At 43.5% G+C, this 27,924-nt stretch overlaps 1 protein-coding gene across 3 annotated transcripts in view; it reads right to left on the bottom strand.

Annotated features, from left to right (window-relative positions):
• LCP2 (lymphocyte cytosolic protein 2) overlaps positions 1–27,924 on the bottom strand; it is a 537,761-nt gene that overhangs the window by 114,967 nt on the left and 394,870 nt on the right. For all 3 annotated transcript variants that reach the window (XM_068277396.1, XM_068277395.1, XM_068277394.1), the window contains exon 12: positions 17,009–17,034. In XM_068277396.1, the coding sequence (XP_068133497.1) occupies positions 17,009–17,034 (26 nt within the window). The remainder of the gene's footprint in view (positions 1–17,008; positions 17,035–27,924) is intronic.

Raw genomic sequence — 27,924 nt, 5'->3', positions numbered from 1 at the left:
AATATCTAGGAATAAAAAAAGGTCTCTATGGATGAATAGAAAGGTTAGAGATAAAATGAAGATGAAAAAGAATGCCTATAAGGTCCTAAAACAGGAGGGGACCGAGGCTGCATTAAACAATTATAAGGAGTGCAATAAAAATAGTAAAAAAGAAATTAGGCTGGCAAAGATTGAAGCTGAAAATCAAATCCCTACGGATATCACATCTAACCCAAAAAAGTTTTACAAGTACATCAACTCTAAAAAAAAGAAAGGTTGACTGTATTGGACTCCTAAAGGATTAGGAGGGAACTTAATGGTGGATGACCAAGGTAAGGCAGAGTTATTAAATGCTTTCTTTGCTTCTGTCTTCACAAGGGAAACATCACTGTTGCAAATTACAGAGGCAGAAGAGTCTCAATCTTCCAACTGGAATATTAAATACTTAACACAGAAAGTGAAGGCAAGACTAAATAAATTAAAAATAGACAAGGCACCTGGCCCGGATGGCATGCATCCTCGGGTCCTAAGGGAATTATTTCAGTTATAGATAAACCCCTTTATTTTATCTTTTGTGACTCTCTTTCAACTGGCAGAGTCCCAGTGGATTGGCGTACAGCCCACGTTTTCCCATTATTTAAGAAGGGCAAAAAATCAGATCCAGGAAATTATAGACCTGTAAGCTTAACATCAGTTGTATGCCAACTATTTGAGGGGTTACTAAGAGATACTATACATGACTTCATAGTAGAAAACAATCTTATTTCTCAGCGTCAACATGGGTTTACTAAAGACAGGTCCTGTTTGACTAACATGCTCAGCTTTTATGAGGTAGTGAACGCTAATGTGGATATTGGGAATGCTGTAGATGTGATATACTTGGACTTTGCGAAGGCCTTCGACACTGTTCCCCACAAAAGTTTGGTGCAAAAGTTGAGAATGCAAGGACTGGGGAAAAGTCTGTGTGCATGGATAGGGAACTGGCTAATGGACAAGAGTTGTGGTCAATGGATCATACTCAAAATGGGAGACTGTTAGCAGTGGGGTCCCACAGGGGTCTGTACTGGGTCCAGTGCTCTTTAATTTATTTATTAATGACCTAGTAGATTCAGTAGTGAGCAATGTTGCTATTTTTGCAGATGATACAAAATTGTGCAGAATCATCAACTCTCAGGAAGATAAGGACATATTGCAACAGGATCTGGATAGGATGGCTATATAGGCACATAAATGGCAGATGAAATTCAATGTTGAAAAATGTAAAGTCATGCATTTTGGTCGTACCAATGGTCTAGCACCATACAAAATAAATGGGATACAGTTGGGGACATCAAACTTGGAGAAGGACTTAGGAGTACTCATCGACAACAAGTTAAATAATCGCACTCAATGCCAAGCCGCTGCAGCTAAAGCTAACAAAATTTTGGAATGCATTAAAAGGGAAATAAAAACTCGAGATGCTAGCATAATATTGACCCTGTTTAACTCTCTAGTAAGGCCACATCTGGAATATGGAATTCAGTTCTGGGCAGCACATTACAGGAAATATATTGCAGTTTTAGAGCAGGTGCAGAGACGAGCAACAAAATTGATACATGGGATGGAAGGTCTCACTTACCAAGAAAGGTTAGATAAACTGAGTTTATTTAGTCTAGAGAAAAGGCGCCTTAGAGGGGATCTAATTAACATGTATAAATACATCAGAGGGCAATATAAAAGCTTGGCGGATGAGCTTTTTGTCCCTAGGCCTTCTCAAGGGACTAGAGGACATGATCTGCGCATGTAGGAAAAACGTTTTAGCCATTTATTTAGGAAAGGGTTCTTTACAGTAAGAGTGATTAAGATGTGGAATGCATTGCCACAGGAAGTAGTTATGGCAAACTCTATACCTGTATTTAAAGGGGGCTTCGATGCGTTCCTTGCGTTGAAAGACATCCATGGCTACAATTACTAGGTAATGCCTAATGATGTTGATCCAGGGATTTTATCTGATTGCCATCTGGAGTCGGGAAGGATTTTTTTCCCTTTTGGGGCTAATTGGACCATGCCTTGTAAGGGTTTTTCGCCTTCCTCTGGATCAACAGGGATATGTGAGGGAGCAGGCTGGTGTTCTCTGGTTGAACTCGATGGAGTATGTCTTTTTTCAACCCAAATAACTATGTAAGTACCCAGGCTTAAAGGACGTCCTGAAGCAGGCCAGGAAGATGTGTGGGCATTTCAGGTGGTCTTACACGGCCATGGCACACTTTGCCGATATTCAGCGGAGATATAAGTTGCCAGTGAGATGTCTGATTTGCGATAGCCTGACTCAATGGAATTCGACCCTCCTTATGTTCTCTCGCCTGCTAGAACAGGTGAAAGCCGTCACCCAGTACCTCTACAACTACAGTAGAAGGACACACTCTGGGGAGATGGGGATGTTCTGGTCCAACAACTGGACACTCATGCGAAATGCATGAAGGCTCATGCGGCCGTTTGAGGCGGTGACCAACCTGGTGAGTCGCAGTGAAGGCACCATCAGCGACTTGATCCCGTACGCTTTCTTCCTGGAGCATGCCGTGCGTAGAGTGGTGGATCAAGCTGTGGAGCAGCTTGTACTCCAGCTTGTACTTGAGCTGTACTGGGTGGCCACACTACTAGACCCTCAGTATACAAAATGGTGGAGATGGACAGTCACTGTTGCTCTATCATTGACCTACCACAGCCCGGCGACCATATGGGCTTGAAAATCGCCATGGCCTGCACTCTCGCCATGGTGCACATCAGTGCAGCACAGCCGTCACAACACAGTTGGTGCGTTACACAGTGAGTTTAGTGTGTCAGTGTGAAGCAGTACTCTAATTACACTCCATGATTGATGTATACACATGCAAGATGTTTTAAAGCACTTTAGGCCTGCAATTTAGCATTCAATGTGATTTCTGCCCTTAAAACACTGCTTTGCGTCAAATCCAGATTTTTCCCCGGGACTTTTGGCATCTATCCCACTCATCCATGCCCCTCTCCATGTGTTAGACCCCTTGAAACCTCTTTTCCATCACTTTTGTGGCCAGCATAAGTGTTTCTAGTTTTCAAAGTTCGCCTCCCCATTGAAGTCTATTGCGGTTCGCGAAAGTTCACGGGAAACAAACTTTTGCGGAAGTTCGCTTTCGCGGTTCGCGAACCGAAAATCGGAGGTTTGGGCCATCTCTAGTAATTTATAACAACTCTCCTGTACTTATTGAGGATATATGAGCTAAATATATTATTCTAGTCTCCTGAGCTTCAGTCAGAGTATAATCTAGATCCCTTTCCCATTCTCTCGAAAATTTTGTTTTACCTTTGCCTAATTCTTCTATTATAGTTTTGTATATAAGGGATATTGCATGTGCGGGTTTTGAGTCCGGTATAAATAATTTCTCCCAGTCTGTTAAGTCAATTAATGCCCTAACCCCTCCTTTAGTGTATAGCCAATGTGAAATGTGTTGTAACCTCCAGTTATCCAAGGGAAAAGTACCATATTCATGGGTCAGGGGGAGGATGTGGGTGGTGTGCGGCCTAGTGGACAGTGTTGTGCGCAGCGGGTTATGGGGGGGGGGGTTGGGTGCGGCAGCATGACTAGTATAGTTGCCCCAGTATAGGGAGTTTAGTTGCCCCAGTATGGCTAGTATAGTAGTATAGTTACCCCAGTATAGTGCCCAGCATGGCTAGTATAGTGCCCAGCATGGCTAGTAAAGTGCCCAGTATAGGTAGGTAGTGGCCCAGTATAGCTAGTATAGTGCCCCAGTATGGCTAGTATAGTGCCCCAGCATGGCTAGTATAGTGCCCCAGCATGGCTAGTATAGTGCCCCAGCATGGGTAGTATAGTGCCCCAGCATGGCTAGTATAGTGCCCCAGCATGGCTAGTATAGTGCCCCAGCATGGCTAGTATAGTGCCCAGCATGGCTAGTATAGTGCCCAGCATGGCTAGTATAGTGCCCCAGGATGGCTAGTATAGTGCCCAGCATGGCTAGTATAGTGCCCAGCATGGCTAGTATAGTGCCCCAGCATGGCTAGTATAGTGCCCCAGTATAGCTAGTATAGTGCCCCAGTATAGCTAGTATAGTACCCAGCATGGCTAGTATAGTGCCCAGCATGGCTAGTATAGTGCCCAGCATGGCTAGTATAGTGCCCCAGCATGGCTAGTATAGTGCGCCCCAGCATGGCTAGTATAGTGCCCCAGCATGGCTAGTATAGTGCCCAGCATGGCTAGTATAGTGCCCAGCATGGCTAGTATAGTGCCCCAGCATGGCTAGTATAGTGCCACAGTATAGCTAATATAGTGCCCCAGTATGGCTAGTATAGTGCTTAGCATGGCTAGTATACTGCCCAGCATGGCTAGTAAAGTGCCCAGTATAGGGAGGTGGTGCCCCCGCGGCCGCCGCTTCTGTTACCTTATGAGCGGGCGGCCGCTTCCGGATTCCCCCAGGCGCCGCTCTCCTTCAGTATCTCCGATACAGCAGCAGCACGTCTTGCGGAGTAGGGAAGGAGGCGGACAGCGGCTTCCTGTAGCCGCTACCATGGCAACCGCTGCCCCGCCTCCTTCCCTCCTCCGCAAGACGCGCTGCTGTTATCGGATATACTGAAGGAGAGCGGCGCCGGGGGGAATCCGTAAGCGGCCGCCCGCTCATAAGGCAACAGGAGTGGCGGCCGCGGGGGAGAGGGGGGAGATGACAGACCCGCCGCTGCCAACGGACCGGCAGTGGGCCGCGGCCCGGTGGTTGGGGACCCCTGTTTTAGGCTATGTCTCTACCAGCTTTGCACATCTAGAGACTTAAATCCTTCTTTGCAAAACAGCTCCAGCTCAGTCAGATTAGATGGACAGCGTTTGTGAACAGCAGTTTTCAGATCTTGCCACAGATTCTCGATTGGATTAAGATCTGGATTTTGACTGGGCCATTCTAACACATGGATATGTTTAGTTTTAAGCCATTCCATTGTTGCCCTGGCTTTATGTTTAGGGTCGTTGTCCTGCTGGAAGGTGAACCTCCGCCCCAGTCTCAAGTCTTTTGCAGAATCCAAGAGGTTTTCTTCCAAGATTGCCCTGTATTTGGCTCCATTCATCTTCCCATCAACTCTGACCAGCTTCCCTGTCCCTGCTGAAGAGAAGCACGCCCAGAGCATGATGCTGCCACCACCATGTTTGACAGTGGGGATGGTGTGTTCGTTTACCGCCACACATAGTGTTTTGCATTTTGGCCAAAAAGTTCCATTTTGGTCTCATCTGACCAGAGCACCTTCTTCCACATGTTTGCTGTGTCCCCCACATGGCTTGTGGCCAACTGCAAACTGGATTTTCTATGCTTTTCTGTTCACAATTGCTTTCTTCTTGCCACTCTTCCATAAAGGCCAACTTTGTGCAGTGCACAAATAGTTGTCCTATGGACAGATTACTGCAGCTCATCCAGAGTCACCATGGGACTCTTGACTGCATTTCTGATCAGTGAGTTGAGGTGGACGGCCTTGTCTTGGTAGGTTTACAGTTGTGCCATACTCCTTCAATTTCTGAATAATCACTTGAACAGTGCTCCGTGGGATGTTCAAGGCTTTGGAAATCTTTTTGTAGCCTAAGCCTGCTTTACATTTCTCAATAACTTTATCCCTGACCTGTCTGGAATGTTCTTTAGACTTCATGGTGTTGTTGCTCCCAATATTCTCTTAGATAAGCTCTGCAGCCGTCACAAAGCAGATGTATTTGTACTGACAATAGATTACACACAGGTGCACTCTATTTAGTCATTAGCACTCATCAGGAAATGTCTATGGGCAACTGACTGCACTCAGACCAAAGGGGGCTGAATAATTACGCACACCCCACTTTGCAGTTATTGATTTGTAAAAAATGTTTGGAATCATGTATGATTTTTGTTTCACTTCTCACATGTACACTACTTTGTGTTGGTCTTTTACGTGGAATTCCAATAAAATTGATTCATGTTTGTGTCAGTAATGGGACAAAATGTGGAAAACTTCAAGGGGGCCGAATACTTTTGCAAGCCACTGTAAATCCCCAGTTCACCCTGTCAAAGGCCTTTTCTGCGTCTGTGGAAAGGAGTACTATGGATGTGTTAGAGAATTGAGCCTGATGAGTAATGTTTAGCGCTTTATACAAATTGACTCTGGCCTCTCTTCCCATAATAAAGCCTGCCTGATCAGGGAGAACTAGGGACGGAATACCCTCCTTAATTTTGTTATCCAGAATTTTGGAAAATAATGTAATGTCTAAATTGATGAGCGATATCGGCCTGTAGCTCTTGCACAAGGCAGGGTCTTTACCTTCCTTAGGGAGTACTACAATGTGGGCCACCATATTTTGTGAGGAAAAACGCCCTCCTCCCTTAAGGCTATTTAACACATCTCTTAAGGAGACACTGAAGCGAAAAAAAAATGATGATATTATGATTTATATGTGTAGTACAGCTAAGAAAAAAAACATTAAGATCAGATACATCAGTCTAATTGTTTCCAGTACAGGAAGAGTTGAGAAACTCCAGTTGTTATCTCTATACAAAAAAGCTATTAAGCTCTCCGACTAACTTAGTCGTGGAGAGGGCTGTTATCTGACTTGTATTATCTCAACTGTAATTGAACTGTTTACTTTTCCTCTGCTAGAGGAGAGTTCATTACTTCACAGACTGCTCTGAAAGACTCATTTTGAATGCTGAGTGTGGTGTAATCTGCACATATTATAGAGTGATGCAATGTTAGAAAAAACACTATATACCTGAAAATAAAAATATGAGAATATTTTCTTTGCTGCTAATCTTCTAGTAATTATTCATAATACACAACCAATTTATTATATCATATATTTTTTTCCGCTTCAGTGTCTCTTTAAGGGCTCCAATAAATGGTTAGCATATGTGGAATAATATTTTTGAGTAAAATCTTCGGGTCCCGGGGATTTGCCATTCAGGGTTGATTTTAGTACTTCTCTGAGGTCACCTACTGTAATCTCTTGTTCCAGACCCACACACTCCTCCGACCACTTAGGCATTTTTAACCTCTCCAGATATTCTCCTATTTTTTGCTTACATAGTATTTGATCGTCTGTTGTTTGACCTTTCTTTACATTGTATAGGGTCTCATAATATTTCTTAAAAAGATTTGCTATTTTGTCCGCCTGATATTCCAACATGCCATTTTGCCCCTTAATCTTGTGAATATAGTTTGATTCCCTCTTTTTTCTGATACTATTAGCTAATATTTTCCCACATATATTACTGTATGGTGACAATATTTGGAAATAAAGATGCATTTTTTTCAGTTTTACATCCATCACTAATAACATGCCCATAATCCTATATAATATAACCCCTGTGTCTCTGCATTCTGTCCCTTTGTGTGTGTCCCTGCTTCCAGACTTGACAGTTTGCTGTATGAGAACCTCATTACATTGTGGGAAATAACAGATTTTTCCAACTGCCAAGCAAGCAACATCTCCCTGTGTGCATATACTTCGGACAGTGGTGGGAGATGGGTGAGCAGCGACGCATCGGTATGCCCCTTGCTGAGGTAAAGCGGCCGTGGTCTAGCGCCCGTTTTTTAGCGGGCAGGCCTTTTTACTAGTTTAATAATAATATACTGTTGTGACATACATATTAAACATTTTTAATCCCTAATATATGTAGGTGTAATTTTACTATTTGGCCACAAGATGTATGCTTAATAGGAAGTAATGTGTAGCTGTGTTACTAGGAAGTGATCCAGGCATCTCATTGATGCCTGCGATCACGGTGGCCTAGAGGAGAGAAGAATGGAAACAAAGTTCCCATTCATTAATCTAATGATCAGAGGCGGGAGCGGCAGAAACGAGCGAGCGGGAGGCAGCGCGGCTGCACAAATTGAGAATGATCACAGAAACAGTCATCATTCTCGCCGGACAAGTAGGGATTGGCTCCGGGGACCAAGCCATACATCCCCCCTGTCGCTGAGAACATTGGAAATGTGGGCTTCCGCCTGCACGATCACGTGCACAGCCCCGCAGACTGCACAGACGTGAGCCTCACATCCCTGCAGCTATAGCAGCACTTGCCGTGGACGTGACACTCATGTCTGTGCACCAGTGATGTATGTGACATACCACCCCCATATTTTGGGGTGTTATTGTTACATAGATGATCTCTTAATTCTATGGAATGGGCCAGCCGAGTTATGCAGTCAGTTTGTGAAAGAAATAAACAATAATAACTTGAATAATTTTCCAAACAATGCAGATTTCTCCAATTCAAGCAGAGTTCTTGGATTTGCAGTTACAAATACAGGAAGACGGTACCCTTATTTTGGATTTATATAGGAAGCCTGCTTCGATAAATAGCCTCCTACACTATAAGAGCACCCACAATAGAGCTCTTAAAAACAATATTCCAACTAGCCAATTTCTCAGACTGCGACGTGTATGTACTAATGATTGTGATTTCCACAAACAGGCCCTTGACTTACAACAGAGGTTCTTGGACCGAGGATACCCTGGAAAAGTAATAAAAAAAGCTCTACATGTGGCCAGAATGAAGAACCGGACAGAGCTGATCAACACTAGCCCCCGAGTGGGAGATAATTTGGTGAGACTCAGTTCTTCTTTTAATAATGGATGGACTGATATTCATAATGCCTTAAAAAGTGCATGGCCAATTCTACAATCTGACCTCGATCTAATTGGGTGCATTGTCCCTAGAGATGAGCTGAAATTTTCGAAATTTCGAACTGCTTTTATTACGAATGCGAAATTTAACATTACGACCCAAATTCGTAATTTCTTAATTAATTTTCAAATTGTAATTTACAATTTCGTAATCGAAATTTCACTCCCGTAATGACGAATTTCGTGTCTTCAACCGAAATTTTACTTTTTCAGGTTTGTAAGTGTTTCTATCCCTCTAGATGCCTAAAATGAATAGCACAGCCAGCCAGTCCTCCTCCTCCTCCCCTCCCTCTCTCTCTCTCTCTCTCTCTCTCTCTCTCTCTCTCTCTCTCTCCAGAGATCTGTAGTATTTCAAAACCATACTCACATTCATGACATGTCCAGGGATCAAACCCAGGCCAACCACATGGAAGACAGCTATGCTCACCACCATACCACCAAACACACACTAAATAGACTGCTAACCTAAATCTTACTTGTAGACAGTCATATGAGACACATGCTGGGTGCAGGGCTTTGTGATTGGACCATGGACCATGCGATAGAGTGAGGTGCAAAAATGAAATCATGCCTAGCAGAGGATGGTTTCACAATGCTAAATGCTAGGCTGGCTGTGGTGCAATTGGTTAGTGCGTCTGGCTGGTAACAGCAAGGTTACAGGTTCGATTCCATCCAGGCATGTCTTTTCCTTTTGCGTTCAACAGTTGTCCAAACAGAGCCAACAGAGCCCCAGATAGCCATGTAGAGTTAGGTCACAGCTAGCCTGGCTGTGGTGCAATTGGTTAGTGTGTCTGGCTGGTAACAGCAAGGTTACAGGTTCGATTCCATCCAGGCATGTCTTTTCCTTTTGAGTTCAACAGTTGTCCAAACACCGAGCACAAAGTTTTGCATGCGTAAAGTTTTACGCACGCAAAATACCCCATGGGGTTCAATGGCGCAGCGCGCGCACGCAAAAGGAAAAGACATGCCTGGATGGAATCGAACCTGTAACCTTGCTGTTACCAGCCAGACACACTAACCAATTGCACCACAGCCAGGCTAGCTGTGACCTAACTCTACATGGCTATCTGGGGCTCTGTTGGCTCTGTTTGGACAACTGTTGAACGCAAAAGGAAAAGACATGCCTGGATGGAATCGAACCTGTAACCTTGCTGTTACCAGCCAGACACACTAACCAATTGCACCACAGCCAGGCTAGCTGTGACCTAACTCTACATGGCTATCTGGGGCTCTGTTGGCTCTGTTTGGACAACTGTTGAACGCAAAAGGAAAAGACATGCCTGGATGGAATTGAACCTGTAACCTTGCTGTTACCAGCCAGACACACTAACCAATTGCACCACAGCCAGCCTAGCATTTAGCACTGTGAAACCATCCTCTGCTAGGCATGATTTCATTTTTGCACCTCACTCTATCGCATGGTCCAATCACAAAGCCCTGCACCCAGCATGTGTCTCATATGACTGTCTACAAGTAAGATTTAGGTTAGCAGTTTATTTAGTGTGTGTTTGGTGGTATGGTGGTGAGCATAGCTGTCTTCCATGTGGTTGGCCTGGGTTTGATCCCTGGACATGTCATGAATGTGAGTATGGTTTTGAAATACTACAAATCTCTGGGGAGAGAGAGAGAGAGAGAGAGAGAGAGAGAGAGAGAGAGAGAGAGAGAGAGAGAGAGAGAGAGAGAGAGAGAGAGAGAGAGAGAGAGAGAGAGAGAGAGAGTGGTTGGCCTGGGTTTGATCCCTGGACATGTCATGAATGTGAGTATGGTTTTGAAATACTACAAATCTCTGGGGAGAGAGAGAGAGAGAGAGAGAGAGAGGGAGGGAGGAGGTTGGTTGGTTATTCATTTTAGGCATCTAGAGGGATAGAAACCTTTGCAAACTTTAGAATACTAAATTTCGTAATCGTAATTACGAAAATTTGCGTAATTTGCGAAAATTACGAAATTTCGATTACTGCTAAAATCGTAATTGTAGTAATTTCGCGAAATTTCGGAAATTCGTAATTAGGTCATTACGCTCATCTCTAATTGTCCCTTACCCCTCGATCACTGCTAAAAGGTGCCCCACACTTAGGGACAAACTTTGTTCCAGCCATTTTTCGTCCAGCAGTGGTCGGCAGTTGGTGCAGGTGTTCGAGGGAGCTACCCCTCTGGGGCATGCAATATCTGTCCCTACATGAGTCGTCAAACAGAGATAAGTAACTCTTCTGCATCCAGAAGATATAGACTTAATCAATATATCAACTGTCAAACCAATGGAGTTGTTTATGCACTTAGATGTAATTGTTCAAAGCTTTATGTGGGCCAAACAGAAATGCTCTTAAAAATAGAATACAACAACATTTATCTAAGTTCAGATTAGCTGAACGTGACCGTAGAGAAGGCAAGACTCTTACCTCAGTGACTGCACAATTTCTGGACCACAATGCAGGATCTTATAGTCAATTGCAGGTATTTAGCCTTGAACATATCAAGTCCACCAATAGACGTGATGACATTGTCACCAAGCTGTTACAAAAAAAGGCTAGGTGGATCTTCAGTCTTGAGTCAAAAGCCCCGCTGGGCCTTAATGAAGAAATTGATTATTCTGGCTTTATCTGATTACTGAATTGATAATGTTCTTTTTGTTTTTCAACAGATTGTATACTCTGGTGTACCTGTCTCTACCTGTGTTTGGCTGTATTACCTTCTTGATGTTGGAGCGATGTTCTGGACCCTTTATATTGATGGACACACATTTATACATATACTGGCCTGCTCTGCCTGTGTTGTTGTTTATGTTTGGATGGAAGGACCACAGTCCCTTTGTCTTTTTGGACATTTCAATACTACAACATTTTTTTTTATAATCTTGCATCGCTGTTCCCATTCTGGATTGCTTGGAATCTCTCTGGATGGAGTTGTAGACTTTGATGTAATGGTCCCTTTAAAACATTAAGTGTTCTATAGCATCATGGACATTTGATCTAATTTGCTGTCTGTATGGCTATATATGATACGGTCTACCAGAGTAGTATGATTAATATTGGACTATGTAATACCTGTATTGCTAATCATTGTTATTTTCCTCCCTCCAGCACTGGTATTGACTGTTTAAAACATCTAGTTGTAGCATGCATAGAGTTGTAAATCATTTGTATTGGTCTCTGCCTTCATTTTCACCTATAACATACTTACTTCCGCCTTTCTGCGTTCCAACGTGGCCTTCTGGTTCCCCATCGGCTTCCGTGCGGCGGTTCCGCCCTCCGAGCGCCACATGTGACGTTTCGACTGGCGCGCCCCTCTTACACTATTTAGACCGGCGTCTATCGCTGGTACATTGCGGAGATTCCCCTCGCTCTTTGAAAAAGCGATACCGGTGGGGCAGTCCACCGAGGGCTCCTGTCTCCTCCATACCCTCTTCCACATACATCTTAGACCGGCTAAGTATACCTCCTGTGCACCCTCTTTCTGTGGCTTCACCTATTATGTCTGTCTCACTTAAACTATGCATGTTATACTGACTGCAGCTTTATTTTGATATACTGATCATTACTATACACAATATGTGGTTTTGGTTATTACACTTGGCTTATTATTGGTATCGAATATCATCACTATTTTGCTCTTTTTGGAGTTACTGAACCCGGGTTCACAGTTGATGGATGTTCTGTACTGAACACCCCAAGTGCTAGTACATTACAATATTTGCTACAAATAGAGGCATTGTTATGATATCCATAATATAATATATATTGATATGTGTGTGTATGACTGGAAATAATTTGAGGGTATGACCAGTTTTTAATTGTGGTTTAAACTTTTGGAATGATATATATTGAATACAATTTTCATAATTTTTTGTATTACTCATAGTGTAGAGCTTACTTATTTTCCTTTCCTTGTGCGGCCGTAATGGTTAATTGACAAATTACTATGGTGAGCCAGTGAGAGGGCTGCCAACCATTTCTTTTAAAGAGACACTGAAGCGAAAAAAAATGATGATATTATGATTTGTATGTGTAGTACAGCTAAGAAAAAAAACATTAAGATCAGATACATCAGTCTAATTGTTTCCAGTACAGGAAGAGTTGAGAAACTCCAGTTGTTATCTCTATGCAAAAAAGGCTATTAAGCTCTCCGACTGACTTAGTCGTGGAGAGGGCTGTTATCTGACTTTTATTATCTCAACTGTAATTGAACTGTTTACTTTTCCTCTGCTAGAGGAGAGTTCATTAGTTCACAGACTGCTCTGAAAGACTCATTTTGAATGCTGAGTGTTGTGTAATCTGCACATATTATAGAATAATGCAATGTTAGAAAAAACACTATATACCTGAAAATAAAAATATGAGAATATTTTCTTTGCTGCTAATCTTCTAGTAATTATTCATAGTACACAACCAATTCATTATATCATATATTTTTTTTTCGCTTCAGTGTCTCTTTAAACTATGTACATGCAGGTCATACTGGAGCTGAGTGGAATTGGGTAAAGAGATGGTGGCTTTTTTTGTGTTGTATTATTTTTTTTACAATGTCATAACTATCTTTATCTGTAGAAATTATAAATATGACTACGGTACTTAAGAATTGCTAATGTTATAATGGGATTTATTTATTTTCCATATTATTATATCCACAAACCTAAAATCACCGTTGCACAAGGGTAACAGTCTTTATTCAGTGGACAACCAGAGCATTCAGTTCAAACTCTTAACCTAACCTACAAAACTCTCCACAATCTGTCTCCCCAGTACATATCCTCACTAGAGATGGCCCGAACCTCCGATTTTGGGTTTGCGAACTTCCGCAAAAGTTCTGTTCGTGCGAACTTTCGCGAACCACAATAGACTTCAATGGGGAGGCGAACTTGGAAAACTAGAAAAAACTATACTGGCCACAAAAGTGATGGAAAAGATGTTTCAAGGGGTCTAACACCTGGAGGGGGGTATGGCGGAGTGGGACACATGCCAAAAGTCTACCATTGTTAAAGCTTACATCTATTTTTTTTACATTACATTTTCTGCTTGCGATTCAGTACCTGCAACGAGAATTATGGAGGGCAAGTCTGCCATTGTGACCACAGGTAATGGCCGGGGAATCCTGGTTCTATTCCGGTCCGGAGTCGGAGCCTAAGAAACGGCTACCACCACACATCCAAGGAAGGCAGCAGGCAGGCATGCACGTCCCGAGGTAGTGACCAAAAATAACAATACAGGAGGAGGACTTTTGAGGCCCTGCTGTGTATGTGAAATGAATCAACTTGAAATCCTTTAACGAGAATCTGTTATGGAGGGCAAGTCTGATGGTGCCTTCACTGCAATTCACCAGGTTGGTCTCCTCCTCAAGGAGGAGAGAATCTTTTATGGAGGGAAAGTCTGCCATTGTGAGTGACCACAGGTAATGGCCAAGGAATCCTGGTTCTATTCCGATCTGGAGTTGGAGCCTAAAAAACGGCTACCACCACACACATCCAAGGAAGGCAGCAGGCATGGCATGCACGTCCCGAGGTAGTGACCAAAAATAACAATATAGGAGGAGGACTTTCGAGGCCCTGCTGTATTTGAAATGAATTAACTTTAAATCCTTTAATGAGAATCTGTTATGGTGGACAATGAGGACACCACTTGCCTTTCACGAGAATCTGTTCTGGAGGGCAAGTCTGACATTGTGACCAGTGGGTAATGGCCTGGGAATCAGGGTTCAATTCCGGTCCGAAGTGGGAGCCTAAGACCCATGCTGTATAAGTAATGTACCTGCCCTGACTGTACTTTGCAGACCAGGCATCTGTGGTCAGATGGACCCTTGACCCAGCGGAAGACAAACCATTTCGAATGCATTTGCCAAGAATGTGTTATGGAGGGCAAGTCTGACATTTATTCAACTGTGTGAAACTTTTGATGGTACTTTCTCAGTACCATGGTGACTGACCAGGGGTAATGGCCGGGGAATCCTGGTTTGATTCCGGTCTGGAGTGGTAGCCTAAGGAACGGCTACCACCACCACACATCCAAGGAAGGCAGCAGGCATGCTGTGGGCAAAGGAGCAGGAACGGCTACCACCACACATCCAAGGAAGGCAGTAGGCATGGCATGCACGTCCCGAGGTAGTGACCAAAAATAACAATACAGGAGGACTTTCAAGGGCTTGCTGGATTTGAAATGAATTAACTTTAAATGCTTTAACGAGAATCTGTTATGGCGGACATTGATGACACCACTTGCCACAACAGCTAGGTATATGCAGTGATGAGGTGGGTTCACTTAACACAAAAGCTAGGTATATGCAGTGATGAGGTGGGTTCACTCAACAAAACAACTAGGTATATGCAGCGATGAGGTGGGTTCACTTAACACAAAAGCTAGGTATATGTAGTGATGAGGTGGGTTCACTCAACAAAATAGCTAGGTATATGCAGTGATGAGGTGGGTTCACTCAGCACAAAAGGTAGGTAAGTATATGCAGTGATGAGGTGGGTTCACTCAACACAACAGCTAGGTAAGTATATGCAGTGATGAGGTGGGTTCACTGAACAAAACAGCTAGGTATATGCAGTGATGAGGTGGGTTCACTCAATACCAAAGGTAGGTAAGTATATGCTGTGATGAGGTGGGTTCACTGAACACAACAGCTAGGTATATGTAGTGATGAGGTGGGTTCACTCAACACAAAAGGTAGATAAGTATATGCAGTGATGAGGTAGGTTCACTGAACACAACAGCTAGGTATATGCAGTGATGAGGTGGGTTCACTGAACACAACAGCTAGGTATATGCAGTGATGAGCTCGGTTCACTCAACACAAAAGGTAAGTAAGTATATGCAGTGATGAGGTGGGTTCACTGAACACAATAGCTAAGTAAGTATATGCAGTGATGAGGTGGATTCACTGAACACAAAAGGTAGGTATATGCAGTGATGAGGTGGGTTCACTCAGCACAACAGCTAGGTATATGCAGTGATGAGGTGGGTTTACTCAACACAAAAGGTAGGTATATGCAGTGATGAGGTGGGTTTACTCAACACAAAAGGTAGGTATATGCAGTGATGAGGTGGGTTCACTCAACACAACAGCTTGGTATATGCAGTAATGGGTATTACAATGTGCAGCTGCCTATCACACACACAGGTAGTCACTGAATATGCTGGGCCTGGTAGTGGCACACACACAGTATGAATTACAAAAGCTGTCTATGCAGCACAAGTGCAGTAATGGGTATTACAATGTGCAGCTGCCTATCACACACACAGGTAGTCACTGAATGTGCTGGGCCTGGTAATGGCACACACACAGTATGAATTACAAAAGCTGTCTATGCAACACAAGTGTCAGTTAGATCAGTGGGACACACAGAAAAAAAATAGATCATAAGAACAAGATTAGCTCTCAAAAGAGCTGTTGTGGGGTGCTATTATAGCAATAAGAATCAGCCAGGAGCAAACTAACAAGCCAAGAGCCTAACTAATCTTTCCCTAGGAGAAACAGTCTGCAGCAGCTTGCCCTTCTCTCACTATAGCAGGCACACGAGTGAGTGTAATGGCCGGCGCTCCTTGCCTTATATAAGGGGGGGGGGGAGTGGCTCCAGGAGTGAGTGTAGCCTGATTGGCTACAATGTGCCTGCTGACTATGATATAGAGGGTCAAAGTTGACCCTAATGGAGCATTATGGGGGCAAACCGAACTTCCGGGAAAGTTTGTGATCGCATGCGAACACGAACCACCCAAAGTTCGCCCGGAACCGTTCGCTGGTGAACCGCTCGGGCCATCCCTAATACTCACTAGTTTCCAGATACTAACCCAATCGCAATCTCAGATCTGCACATGATCTTCTGTTGTCCTCCTCTAGAAGAACCTCCTCACATTCACACTTACAAGATTTTGCATGCGCTTCACCCCTCCTCTGGAATGCCCTCCCTCAAGCCATCCGTCATTCACCAACCTTTGATACTTTTAAATGCTCTCTAAAAACTTACTTCTGACAAGCATAGACTTCCCTTTGTCCTAAGATCAAATTGCACTCCTGCTAGGTATCCTAAAACACACTGCCTCTATATGTTTGTTGTATACTACCCCTCCTCTTGTCTCCCCCCCCCCCCCATTCCCTTTAGGTTGTAAGCTCGCATGGGCAGGACTCTCTCCCCCTATTGTGTCCTGAAAATCATTATACATTTTATTCATCATGTTACTTTTATCACTGTCATTACCAATTCTGTATTTTGTATCGTTTTTGTATTTTGTCTCCAATTATGTATTTTGTATATTGGTGTACACCATTGTATTAGTATGTACCCCAGGTTCGTTTCTTACTTTGTACAGTGCCATGGAATATATTGGTGCTTATAAATCAATAATAATAATAATAATAATTCAGTACATTGAAATCCTTTACCTTAAAACAGTAGGCAGTGTAGTAGCCTTGGGAAAGAGGAAAGAAATAATTAGTTCATTAGGTAAAGTTATCGTCTTTACTTTCATTTCACATAAGAACTATTACAATTTACTACAGAGGTAGAAATAATTAAAAAAATAGCAATGTATTACTCATGTTATCTATCTGTTTTTTATACATTTTCTTTTCCTCTAACTCTCTGGGAAGTACATTGATATAGAGAATAAATAATTGCCTAAATTCTGGTAGCTGTGTGCGGTAAAAAAAATTTATGTTGGTAAAATACCGCAGTCGGTACAAAGTACAACACCAGCCTTCTCCCTAACATATACTTGTTGATCCAGAGGAAGGCGAAAAACTCTTATAAGGCCTGGCCCAATTAGCCACAGAAGGGAAAAAAAATCCTTCTCGATTCCAGATGGCAATCAGATAAAATCCCTGGATCAACACCACTGGGCACTACCTGGTAATTATAGCCATGGATGTCTTTCAATGCACGGAAAGCGTCTAAGCCCCCTTTAAATGCAGATATAGAATTTGCCATAACTACTTCCTGTGGCAATGCATTTGTATTTGATTATGTAGTATAGTGTATTTGATTATGCAGTGTATTTGATTATGTAGTATAGTATATTTATAGTCATCCTGTAATGGATAGCGGAGATACCGCCGCAACAGCAAGCGGCATGGCGGCTATCTCCGCATCGCAGCCGGCGGTTTCTGCCGCACAGTTACATGCTGGTGCTTTGCCTGGTCCTTCTATCGCTCATAGACTAAGGGCTACGCGCGCGCGTGCCGAGCGAAAGGACCTTTATGCATCTAGAAAGGGAGTCAGCTGATAACTCGGTCAGCTGACTCCAGCTATGCTCTGGATTGGCTGAGTGATCGGGGCGGCGCTATAGAGCGCGTTTAGTTCATATAGGACCTGACTGTCAGTTGTTCCGTGTCTGCTGTTGCATATGCTACGTGTTAGCACTCAGACCTAGTCAGATCCCAAAGTGTGCTAGAACCAGCTGGAGCTGGGGATCCACACTTAGCCAGATTCTGTTGATAGCTTAAAGTACTACCGTAATTGAATTGTATTATTTTTTATGACCTTCTGCTAGTTTGACTATTCTTCTGCTCTCTGATTCGGTACCTTTGCCTATCTGATATAAGTTGCCGACTTTGCCTGAACTACTACTCTGCTTTAGCTTCCTGTCTCTGTACCGTATCTGTCCGTGTGTTGCCGAACCTGCTTGTCTGACTCTTCTGCCCTCACCAGGGAGCTTAGTCCTAGTGAGAGACTCTCAGTTTAGTTATCACCTGCTCCTCAGGTAGATAGCTGCAGTATAGTCTGAATCACCTGCTCCTTAGGTAGATAGCTGCAGTATAGTCTGAATCGCCTGCTCCTCAGATAGATAGCTGCAGTATAGTCTGAATCACCTGCTCCTCAGGTTAATAGCTGCAGTACAGTGCTAATCCCCTGCTCCTCAGGTTGATAGCTGCAGTACAGTCTTAATCACCTGCTCCTCAGGTTGATAGCTGCAGTACAGTCTTAATCACCTGCTCCTCAGGTTGATAGCTGCAGTGCAGTCTTAATCACCTGCTCCTCAGGTTGATAGCTGCAGTACAGTCTTAATCACCTGCTCCTCAGGTTGATAGCTGCAGTACAGTCTTAATCACCTGCTCCTCAGGTGACTAGCTATTACCATACTGTCTAGATCTCCTGCCCCTCAGGGAATCACCTGCTGCAGTACAGTCAGAATCACTCGCTCCTCGAGTGATCACTCTAGATTGTCTCACCAGGCATCACCCGCTCCTCAGGTGAAACTATCACTATTCCTCTGTGTCTCCAGCCTGCTGGAGTACTGATTACTGTGTTCTTTAGAGGTACCCCCTTCTACCAGCCCCTCTGGGATAGTGGGTATCTCTATCAATATTTACTGTTGCACCAAACACTATCTTACACCTGTGTGTCCTGTGTCTTGCTATACTTGTATTATTGGTGATTCTGCAGATCACCACATAATCAGGTATAACATCTGTATTATTGGTGATACTGCAGATCACCAATAATCAGAAAATCTGTTCATGCTGACACCAATCATTACACATCCCCTATAAAAAAAATCCAGGAAATATTTGAAGTTTTATTTCTACTATTCTTTTCTATTACACGGCCTGGATCAGAACTCCACTAAAACAGGAATAGGAACTGAATAGGAACTCCACTAAAAGCTGCAAAATGCATACAAATTGACTTTGCCGCAAGGTACAGGCAGGTCTTAAACTGATGGGTAAATTTTGTGCTAACATGCCTCCTATTTTTCATGAAAATTTTGATTTTCGGTAAAATACTACTAAATTACTCCACATTATATGAACTAATCTACGACATGCGTAAATTCTTACTAAAACCTACCAGAATAGCAATCTGCTTTTACCACATGCAGTAAAGTACCATGTATGCGGTAAAACGGATGCCAAGCCTACCATAATTTAGGCCAATACAGGGGAAAGAGAAGATTTTATCTAGTACCATTTTTGAGAAGGTTCTGTTATAGAGAGAAAATATTTTAAAAATATACTTTGGAAGGAAAAACTTATTTATACTGGAATTGTTTTAGGAGGTTACAGTTAACACCATCAAAGGCCTTTTTGATATCAGTTGAATGCAGATCATTTTCTGATATAGTTAGCAAATTAATCAGTACTAGCCAACCCGCGTCGTAGCATACGCCGCATCTATGTATCTAATAGAGTACGTGCCTCAACCTTGAAGCAAGAAGAAGTAGGCTTTCCATGAGAAAATGTATGCGTGCTCAAACACCAAGTTTAACCCTAGCAAGTCTGGCTTTGCAAATCCGGCCTAATTGGCTATTCATGAGGTAATGCTCATGCAAATATGCATTTGCTTTCGCATGCCAAACTATGCAGGGTCAAAAAACCAATACTGCAAAGTGCTCTCTCGCTGCCTGGGAACCACAGCGGCACCCCGGAGTGGGAGGCTGGGTGGCGCAGCCGCCCCCCCCCCCCCCCCCCAAAGCGTGGCCAGCGCTGGGGAGAGCCGTCCGCACCCACCTCCTAATATTAAAAATAGCCACTTACCTTAACGTCCATTGGGTTCTGCTACATGCGCATTCATTTTCTCATGGAAAGCATTTTGTGCAGTTTGTAGCCTTTGGAGGCAGGTGGTGGATGGCTTGCTCCGGTGGTGTGAACCCTGGAGTGAGTGCGCCTGTATTCCCCCCCCCCCTCTGGAGTGCTGTATGTGAGCCAGCCCTGAGCTCTAAGGCTCGGGGTGACCCATGCTTCTCTCCTTTCTCATGTGGTGCCCCCAAATTAATGCGCATGTAGCAGAACGCAATGGACGTTAAGGTAAGTGCCTGTTTTTAATATTGAGAGGTGGGTGCAGACGGCTCTCCCCGGCGCTGGCCACACTTGGGGGGGTCGTCCATGCCACCCAGCCTCCCCCTCCGGGGTGCCGCTGTGGTTTCCAGGCAGTGAGAGAGCCTGGGACCCTGCGGTCCCCCCAGTTGTATAAAAAGGGGGCATTGGGAATCCTCCCCGTGGCGCTCCTGGAGGCCTGGAGCACACCAAAAACTGCTAGCAGATTTTGAAACGCTTTTTCTTATTTTTCTGTAGCATTTCACCTAGCATTTTGCGGTTTTGTAAAGCGTTTTTGGTGTAGTAGATTTCATATATTGTTACAGTAAAGCTGTTACTGAACAGCTTCTGTAACAAAAACGCCTGCAAAACCGCTCTGAACTGCCGTTTTTCAGAGCGGTTTGCGTTTTTCCTATACTTTACATTGGAGGCAGAACCGCCTCCGCAATCCAAAAAAATGCCTCACCTCAGGAGTATGCGTTTCAGCAAAACGCCTCCCGCTCTGGTGTGCACCAGCCCATTTAAATACATTACCCAAGCGTATCCGCAGCCGCAAGTGGATCGCAAAACGCGGCCGAACCGCTCTGGTGTGCACTAAGCCGGATAGTGCTAATGTAGCATGTAGCAGGGTGACTGCTTTGTGGTATTGGTTTGTGCATGCATTTGCATGAGCATTGCCTCATGAATAGCCAATTAGGCCACATTTGCAATGTCAGACTCGCTAGGGTAAGGCCTCTTTTCCATGGACTGTGAATAGGCAGTGAAATGGCTCTCAAACTCTCACAACTGCTCACTGCTGCCTGGTAACTGCTCACTGCTGCCTGGTAACTGCTCGCTGCTGCCTGGTAACTGCTCGCTGCTGCCTGGTAACTGCTCGCTGCTGCCTGGTAACTGCTCGCTGCTGCCTGGTAACTGCTCGCTGCTGCCTGGTAACTGCTTGCTGCTGCCTGGTAACTGCTTGTTGCTGCCTGGTATCTGCTCACTGCTGCCTGGTAACTGCTTGCTGCTGCCTGGTAACTGCTTGTTGCTGCCTGGTATCTGCTCACTGCTGCCTGGTAACTGCTTGCTGCTGCCTGGTAACTGATTGTTGCTGCCTGGTATCTGCTCTCTGCTGACTGATAACTGCTTGCTGCTGCCTGGTAACTGCTTGTTGCTGCCTGGTATCTGCTCACTGCTGCCTGGTAACTGCTTGCTGAGCACACACCTCAACAGTCCGTGGAAAAGAGGCCTTAAACTTGGTGTTTGAACACGCATAAATTTTCTCATGCAAAGTACTTCTTCTTCTTGTTTGAAGGTTGAGGCACTTAGTCTATTATATATATAGATCAACACCTCTTGGTTATGAAACTCAAATGCTCTTCAATTTTTTTTCGTAATAAATGATGAACTGCAGATGTAGATACAATGTATTTTCATAGCATAGTATGGATTATATCATGCCTTCTGTTACATAGATATTTTGGTTGAAAAAAGACATACGTCTATCGAGTTCAACCAGAGAACAAAGTACAACACCAGCCTACTCCCTCACATATCCCTGTTGATCCAGAGGAAGGCGAAAAAACCCTTACAAGTTATGGTCCAATTAGCCCCAAAAGGGAAAAAAAATCCTTCCCGACTCCAGATGGCGATCAGAAAACATCCCTGGATCAACATCATTGGGCATTACCTAGTAATTGTAGCCATGGATGTCTTTCAACGCAAGGAAAGCATCTAAGCCCCCTTTAAATGCAGGTATAGAGTTTGCCATAACGACTTCCTGTGGCAATGCATTCCACATCTTAATCACTCTTACTGTAAAGAACCCTTTCCTAAATAAATGGCTAAAACGTTTTTCCTCCATGCACCGATGATGTCCTCTAGTCCTCTGAGAAGGCCTAGGTACAAAAAGCTAATCCGCCAAGCTATTATATTGCCCTCTGATGTATTTATACATGTTAATTAGATCCCCTCTAAGGCGTCTTTTCTCTAGACTAAATAAACCCAGTTTATCTAACCTTTCTTGGTAAGTGAGACCTTCCATTCCACGTATCAATTTTGTTGCTCGTCTCTGCACCTGCTCTAAAACTGCAATATCTTTTTTGTAATGTGGTGCCCAGAACTGAATTCCATATTCCAGATGTGGCCTTACTAGAGAGTTAAACAGGGGCAATAGTATGCTAGCATCTCGAGTTTTCATTTCCCTTTTAATGCATCCCAAAATTTTGTTAGCTTTAGCTGCAGCGGCTTGGCATTGAGTACGATTATTTAACTTGTTGTCGATGAGTACTCTTAAGTCCTTCTCCTAGTTTGATGTCTCCAACTTGCAATATGACACTATTTTCCTGAGAGTTGATTCTGCCCAATTTTGTATCATCTGCAAAAAAAGCAACATTGCTCACTACTGCGTCTACTAGGTCATTAATAAATAAATTGAAGAGCACTGGACCCAGTACAGACCCCTGTGGGACCCCACTGCTAACAGTCTCCCATTTTGAGTATGATCCATTGACCACAACACTTTGTTTTCTGTCCATTTGCCAGTTCCCTATCCATGCACACAGACTCTTCCTCAGTCCCTGCATCCTCAACTTTTGCACCAGACTTTTGTGTGGAATAGTGTCGAAGGCCTTTGCAAAGTCCAAGTATATAACATCTACAGCATTCCCAATATCCACATTAGCGTTCACTACCTCATAAAAGCTGAGCATGTTAGTCAAACAGGACCTGTCTTTAGTAAACCCATGTTGATGCTGAGAAATAAGATTATTTTCTACTATGAAGTAATGTATAGTATCTCTTAGTAACCCCTCAAATAGTTTGCATACAACTGATGTTAAGCTTACAGGTTTATTTAGTCTTGCCTTCACTTCTTCCTGCGTTAAGTATTTAATATTACAGTTGGAAGATTGAGACTCTTCTGCATCTGTAATTTGCAACAGTGCTGTTCCCTTTGTGAAGACAGAAGCAAAGAAAGCATTTAAAGTGGACCCAAATTAAAAATACAAGATTTCAGAAATAAAATCTATTTTCTTAATTATAATAATAAATAGCAGCCTTTTTTCAGCTGCATGATGCCAAATATAAAATATTTTACATTTATTGCCTTTCAAATTGCCGGGACAAAATCCGTCAAACTGGTGGAGTGGCAATGGAGGAATTGCTAATGGCTGCCCCCAGTATAACCCTAGTTATGAAAAGAGAAGGGTGAAAATCCGGCAAACTGGTGGAGTAGCAATGGAGGAATTGCTAATGGCTGCCCCCAGTATAACCCTAGTTATGAAAAGAGAAGGGTGAAAAGCATGCACTGAAATGCTCATAGGTTTGAAGGAGTGTTGATTTATCTTTGTATGTGTTAGAGTGGTGCAACTAAATATTTTTAATAAAAAAAAAAATGTTTGGTTTGGGTCCGCTTTAATAACTCCGCCTTACCTTGGTCATCCACCGTTGAGTTCCCACCCTCATCCTTTAGGAGTCCCATACAGTCAACCTTTCTTTTTTTAGAGTTGATGTACTTGTAAAACTTTTTTGGGTTAGATTTGATATCCCTAGCGATTTGATTTTCAGTTGAAAGAGAGTCACAAAAGATAAAATAAAGGGGTTTATCTATAACTGAACTTAATTCCCTTAGGACCCGAGGATGCATGCCATCCGGGCCAGGTGCCTTGTCTATTTTTAATTTATTTAGTCTTGCCTTCACTTCTTCCTGCGTTAAGTATTTAATATTCCAGTTGGAAGATTGAGACTCTTCTGCCTCTGTAATTTGCAACAGTGATGTTTCCCTTGTGAAGACAGAAGCAAAGAAAGCATTTAATAACTCTGCCTTACCTTGGTCATCCACCATTAAGTTCCCCCCTAATCCTTTAGGAGTCCAATACAGTCAACCTTTCTTTTTTTAGAGTCGATGTACTTGTAAAACTTTTTTGGGTTAGATGTGATATCCGTAGCGATTTGATTTTCAGCTTCAATCTTTGCCAGCCTAATTTCTTTTTTACTATTTTTATTGCACTCCTTATAATTGCTTAGTGCAGCCTCGGCCCCCTCCTGTTTTAGAACCTTATAGGCATTCTTTTTCCTCTTCATTTTATCTCTAACCTTTCTATTCATCCATAGAGGCCTTTTTTTTATTCCTAGACATTTTGTTTCCATATGGGATATACATACTACAATATTGATTGAGAATAAGTTTAAAAGCTTGCCATTTCCCTTCAGTGTCCTCCCCTTGTAGTACATTATCCCAGTTCACCAAACTTAGTGCCTGCCTAAGCTGATGGAACTTTGCTTTTTTAAAATGAATAGTTTTAGTGGTCCCGCTGCCCCGTGGCCTATCAGTCACCAGATCAAAGGTTATCATGTTGTGATCACTATTTCCCAAATGTTCTTGAACCTGCACATTTGATACATTATCTGGTCTATTAGAAATGATCAGATCCAGTAACGCATTCCCCCTAGTTGGTTCCGTTACCATTTGAGTCAAGTAATTGTCCTGTAGTGCTGCCAGAAATCTGCTGCTTTTACCAGAATGGGTAGCCTCAATACCCCAGTCAATGTCTGGAAAGTTGAAGTTGCCCATAACTATGACCTCATTTTTACTTGCAGCTTTTTCAATCTGCTGTAGTAATCGCAGTTCTGCAGCTTCATTAATAAGAGGTGGCCTGTATAAGCAATTGGCAACTTTTATTTCCACCATGAATATTTACCCAAACGGACTCCACATCTTTTCAATCTTCCTCCATCTCATTGTTGAGGACAGCTGTAAAAGAATTCTTAACAAAGAGACAAACCCCTCCTCTTGAGTTTGTATATAAAACAGGCCACATAGATGTGGGCGGGAGAAGGGCAGAAAACAGGCGTACCTCAGATCACGCTTAAGAATAAAGGTGATTTGGGAAATATCTAGCTTACTGATATCATTCATCTCTGTAAGAACTTGATGCATGGTTGTAATTGTAGTGTTTTTCCAATTATGAGCAATCAGCAATTTTACCACTATCAAGATCATCATTTTTGCATTGTGAGACTTTTCCAGGGATCAGTGACAATGCTATTTCTGGTATAAAAGGATGTTTTCTAGAGTATACGTATCCATGTAGGGAAAACGTGGATCTCCAGAATGGTTTAATAAGAGAGCAGTGCCACCAGATTTGGTTGTATGTTCCTTTCTCCCTACAATATCTCAAGCATATGTCTGACTCATCTGACTATAGTCACCTGGCTGGGGCATCTAAACAGTATCAGTTGAAAAGGGCGCCGTAGCAGCCTGTGTAAAAAGGGCACTACCATAGACTACCATGATATTTGCTGCGATTAGTTTAAGGTTAGGCACCACCATGATTAGGGTTTATTCAAATAGTAGCTACATCCAGCGCTTTTTTGTAAAAAGAATCACGCTCATTGGCTACATAGGGCACCCTTTGATTAACAAAATCAGGTTTATCTGCTACATCTGGCGCCTTTTTAAATAAAATTACATTTATTGGCTACATCCGGGCTTTTTTCCCAGACGCCTTTTTACACGTATCCATCTAAACCATCTTGCCATTATTATATTGTTCCTCTCCTGGAAATGGGCTGTAGTAGAAGATTTGTGGATTGTAGTGAATATTTTTTCCCGCTGTTCGGACTCTAATTGATAACCAAAATTATTCTCCCTATTGGAAGTCAATATCCCTATTTATTTCTGATCTTGGGGTGATTGAGAGATAAAAAGTTTTAATTTGATTCCATAAGAACCAGTTGATCACTGGTTGCCTGTCATGTTTGCGATATTTTCCCTTTCCAGGATGTTTCTACTACCCTCAATATGCCTCAATTAGGGTCAAAATTGGCTGGCCCAACCCAAGTCAGAGGGAGGCCCCATGCCTATTGCAAATGCTGCATTATCTAGTAAGGATTCCAAGGTACTTTGTCCTGTAGACAAATTATACTGCTGCTGGAACAAGTGCCAACTTTTTAAATGCGTCCTGGGAGTAAACAACTGATTTTCTTTGGGTGGCCTAGGAGCAGGTAGAGTCCATAGTTGGGCTCTATGATCAACAGTTTACAATAAAGAATCTAGCTCCACCCATTGTTTTGACTCCCAATTCTGAATCCAGTCTAAAATTTGCATCAACAAAACTGAGTGATAGTATGTTTAGGGTCTTGCAATCCCATACCATGGAAAATGCTGGCGCTATTCAAATCCATAATAATAATTATAATGCTACCACCTCTGTCTTTGGGTCTACACAGTAACTTATAGCTGTGAGGTTTAGAGTTTCAAATAAAATTAGAAAAACAAGTTTGTATTTTAGCCAGAAAGGTGTTGGGCAAGTAGACTGGAAGACTGGGACAGTCTGCATGGCATACAAAAGTAATGGCATTATGTTCATCTTGACCACACACATCCTGGCAGACCAAGATAGGTACATAGATGTCCATTTCTTCAAATCCCTTGGGATCCCAGTTATTAATAATAGTGATACATTTACCTCTTGTTGCTGCTCTGATGCTTGCAAGCAACTAATCTCCTGTGAAATCTGCTTTGAAATCTGCTACTGTCTCGTTCAGAACCGTGGGAAGCTTAGTTTCAGTGGCATAGGTCATGATTTTAGCTTTAAGATCTCCAGTTGGCATGTTATCATATTTCCCTTTGAGGTTGTATAAGGAGTGGTAGTATTGTTGGGATGTTTTAGCTATGTCACGAAATGCTGCCACATAGAGTGGTGGAGACAGTGAGCTTCAAATCCATGATGTCGATGGCCATACCATGTTACGTGGTTCCCAGCCGCCACTACTTTGCGCGCTGTGCCGTGCCAGCATTACAGGAGCACGTGGTCGCAAACATCACCCGAAGCCTGAAAAATGCAGTTGCCTGCAAGGTTCACCTCACCATCGACACGTGGACGAGTGCATTTGGCCAGGGTCGGTACATCTCCCTTACGGCGCACTGGGTGAACCTTGTGGAGCCTGGGAGCGACTCCTCACCCGCTATGGCACAGGTTTTGCCAACACCTCAAATAGCCGGACCTGCGTCCCTACGAGTTGCTGACAGCCATGTGCGTCGCTAGCCCTATTTTAGGGGGGCCTGTGCCCCCAACATGTCCTAGGGTGCCCCAATCTATTTACTGGGGTGCCGCGCTGTCTCCCCCGGCCGCTGCTGCCCCCCCCCCCTCCCCGCTGGCCGCCGCTGCCAGCATCAAACCTCGATCAGCCGGCGAACACTAGTGCGGGCACTAGGACCTAGCGGAAACTGCACTGATATGCGGAAGTGACATCACTTCCGCATATACAGTGTGGTGGGTCTGTGCGCCCGCTCTAACTGGTCGCTGGCTTATACTGAGGTCTGATGCTGCTCCTGGCTGTCAGGTGAGGGGGGCGCCTATCACTACCTAACATGGGGGGCACCTGTTACTCACTACCTAACCTGGGGGCACCTGTCACTCACTACCTAACCTGGGGGTCCCTGTCACTCACTACCTAACCTGGGGGTCCCTGTCACTACCTAACCTGGGGGGCGCCTGTCACTCACTACCTAACCTGGGGGTCCCTGTCACTCACTACCTAACCTTTGGGGTGCCTGTCACTCA

Source organism: Hyperolius riggenbachi, chromosome 3 (genome assembly GCF_040937935.1).
Source record: "Hyperolius riggenbachi isolate aHypRig1 chromosome 3, aHypRig1.pri, whole genome shotgun sequence".
Taxonomy (NCBI): Eukaryota; Metazoa; Chordata; class Amphibia; order Anura; family Hyperoliidae; genus Hyperolius; species Hyperolius riggenbachi.
The sequence above is the reverse complement of the archived record's forward strand: the minus strand, read 5'-3'. Positions and strand labels throughout refer to the sequence as shown.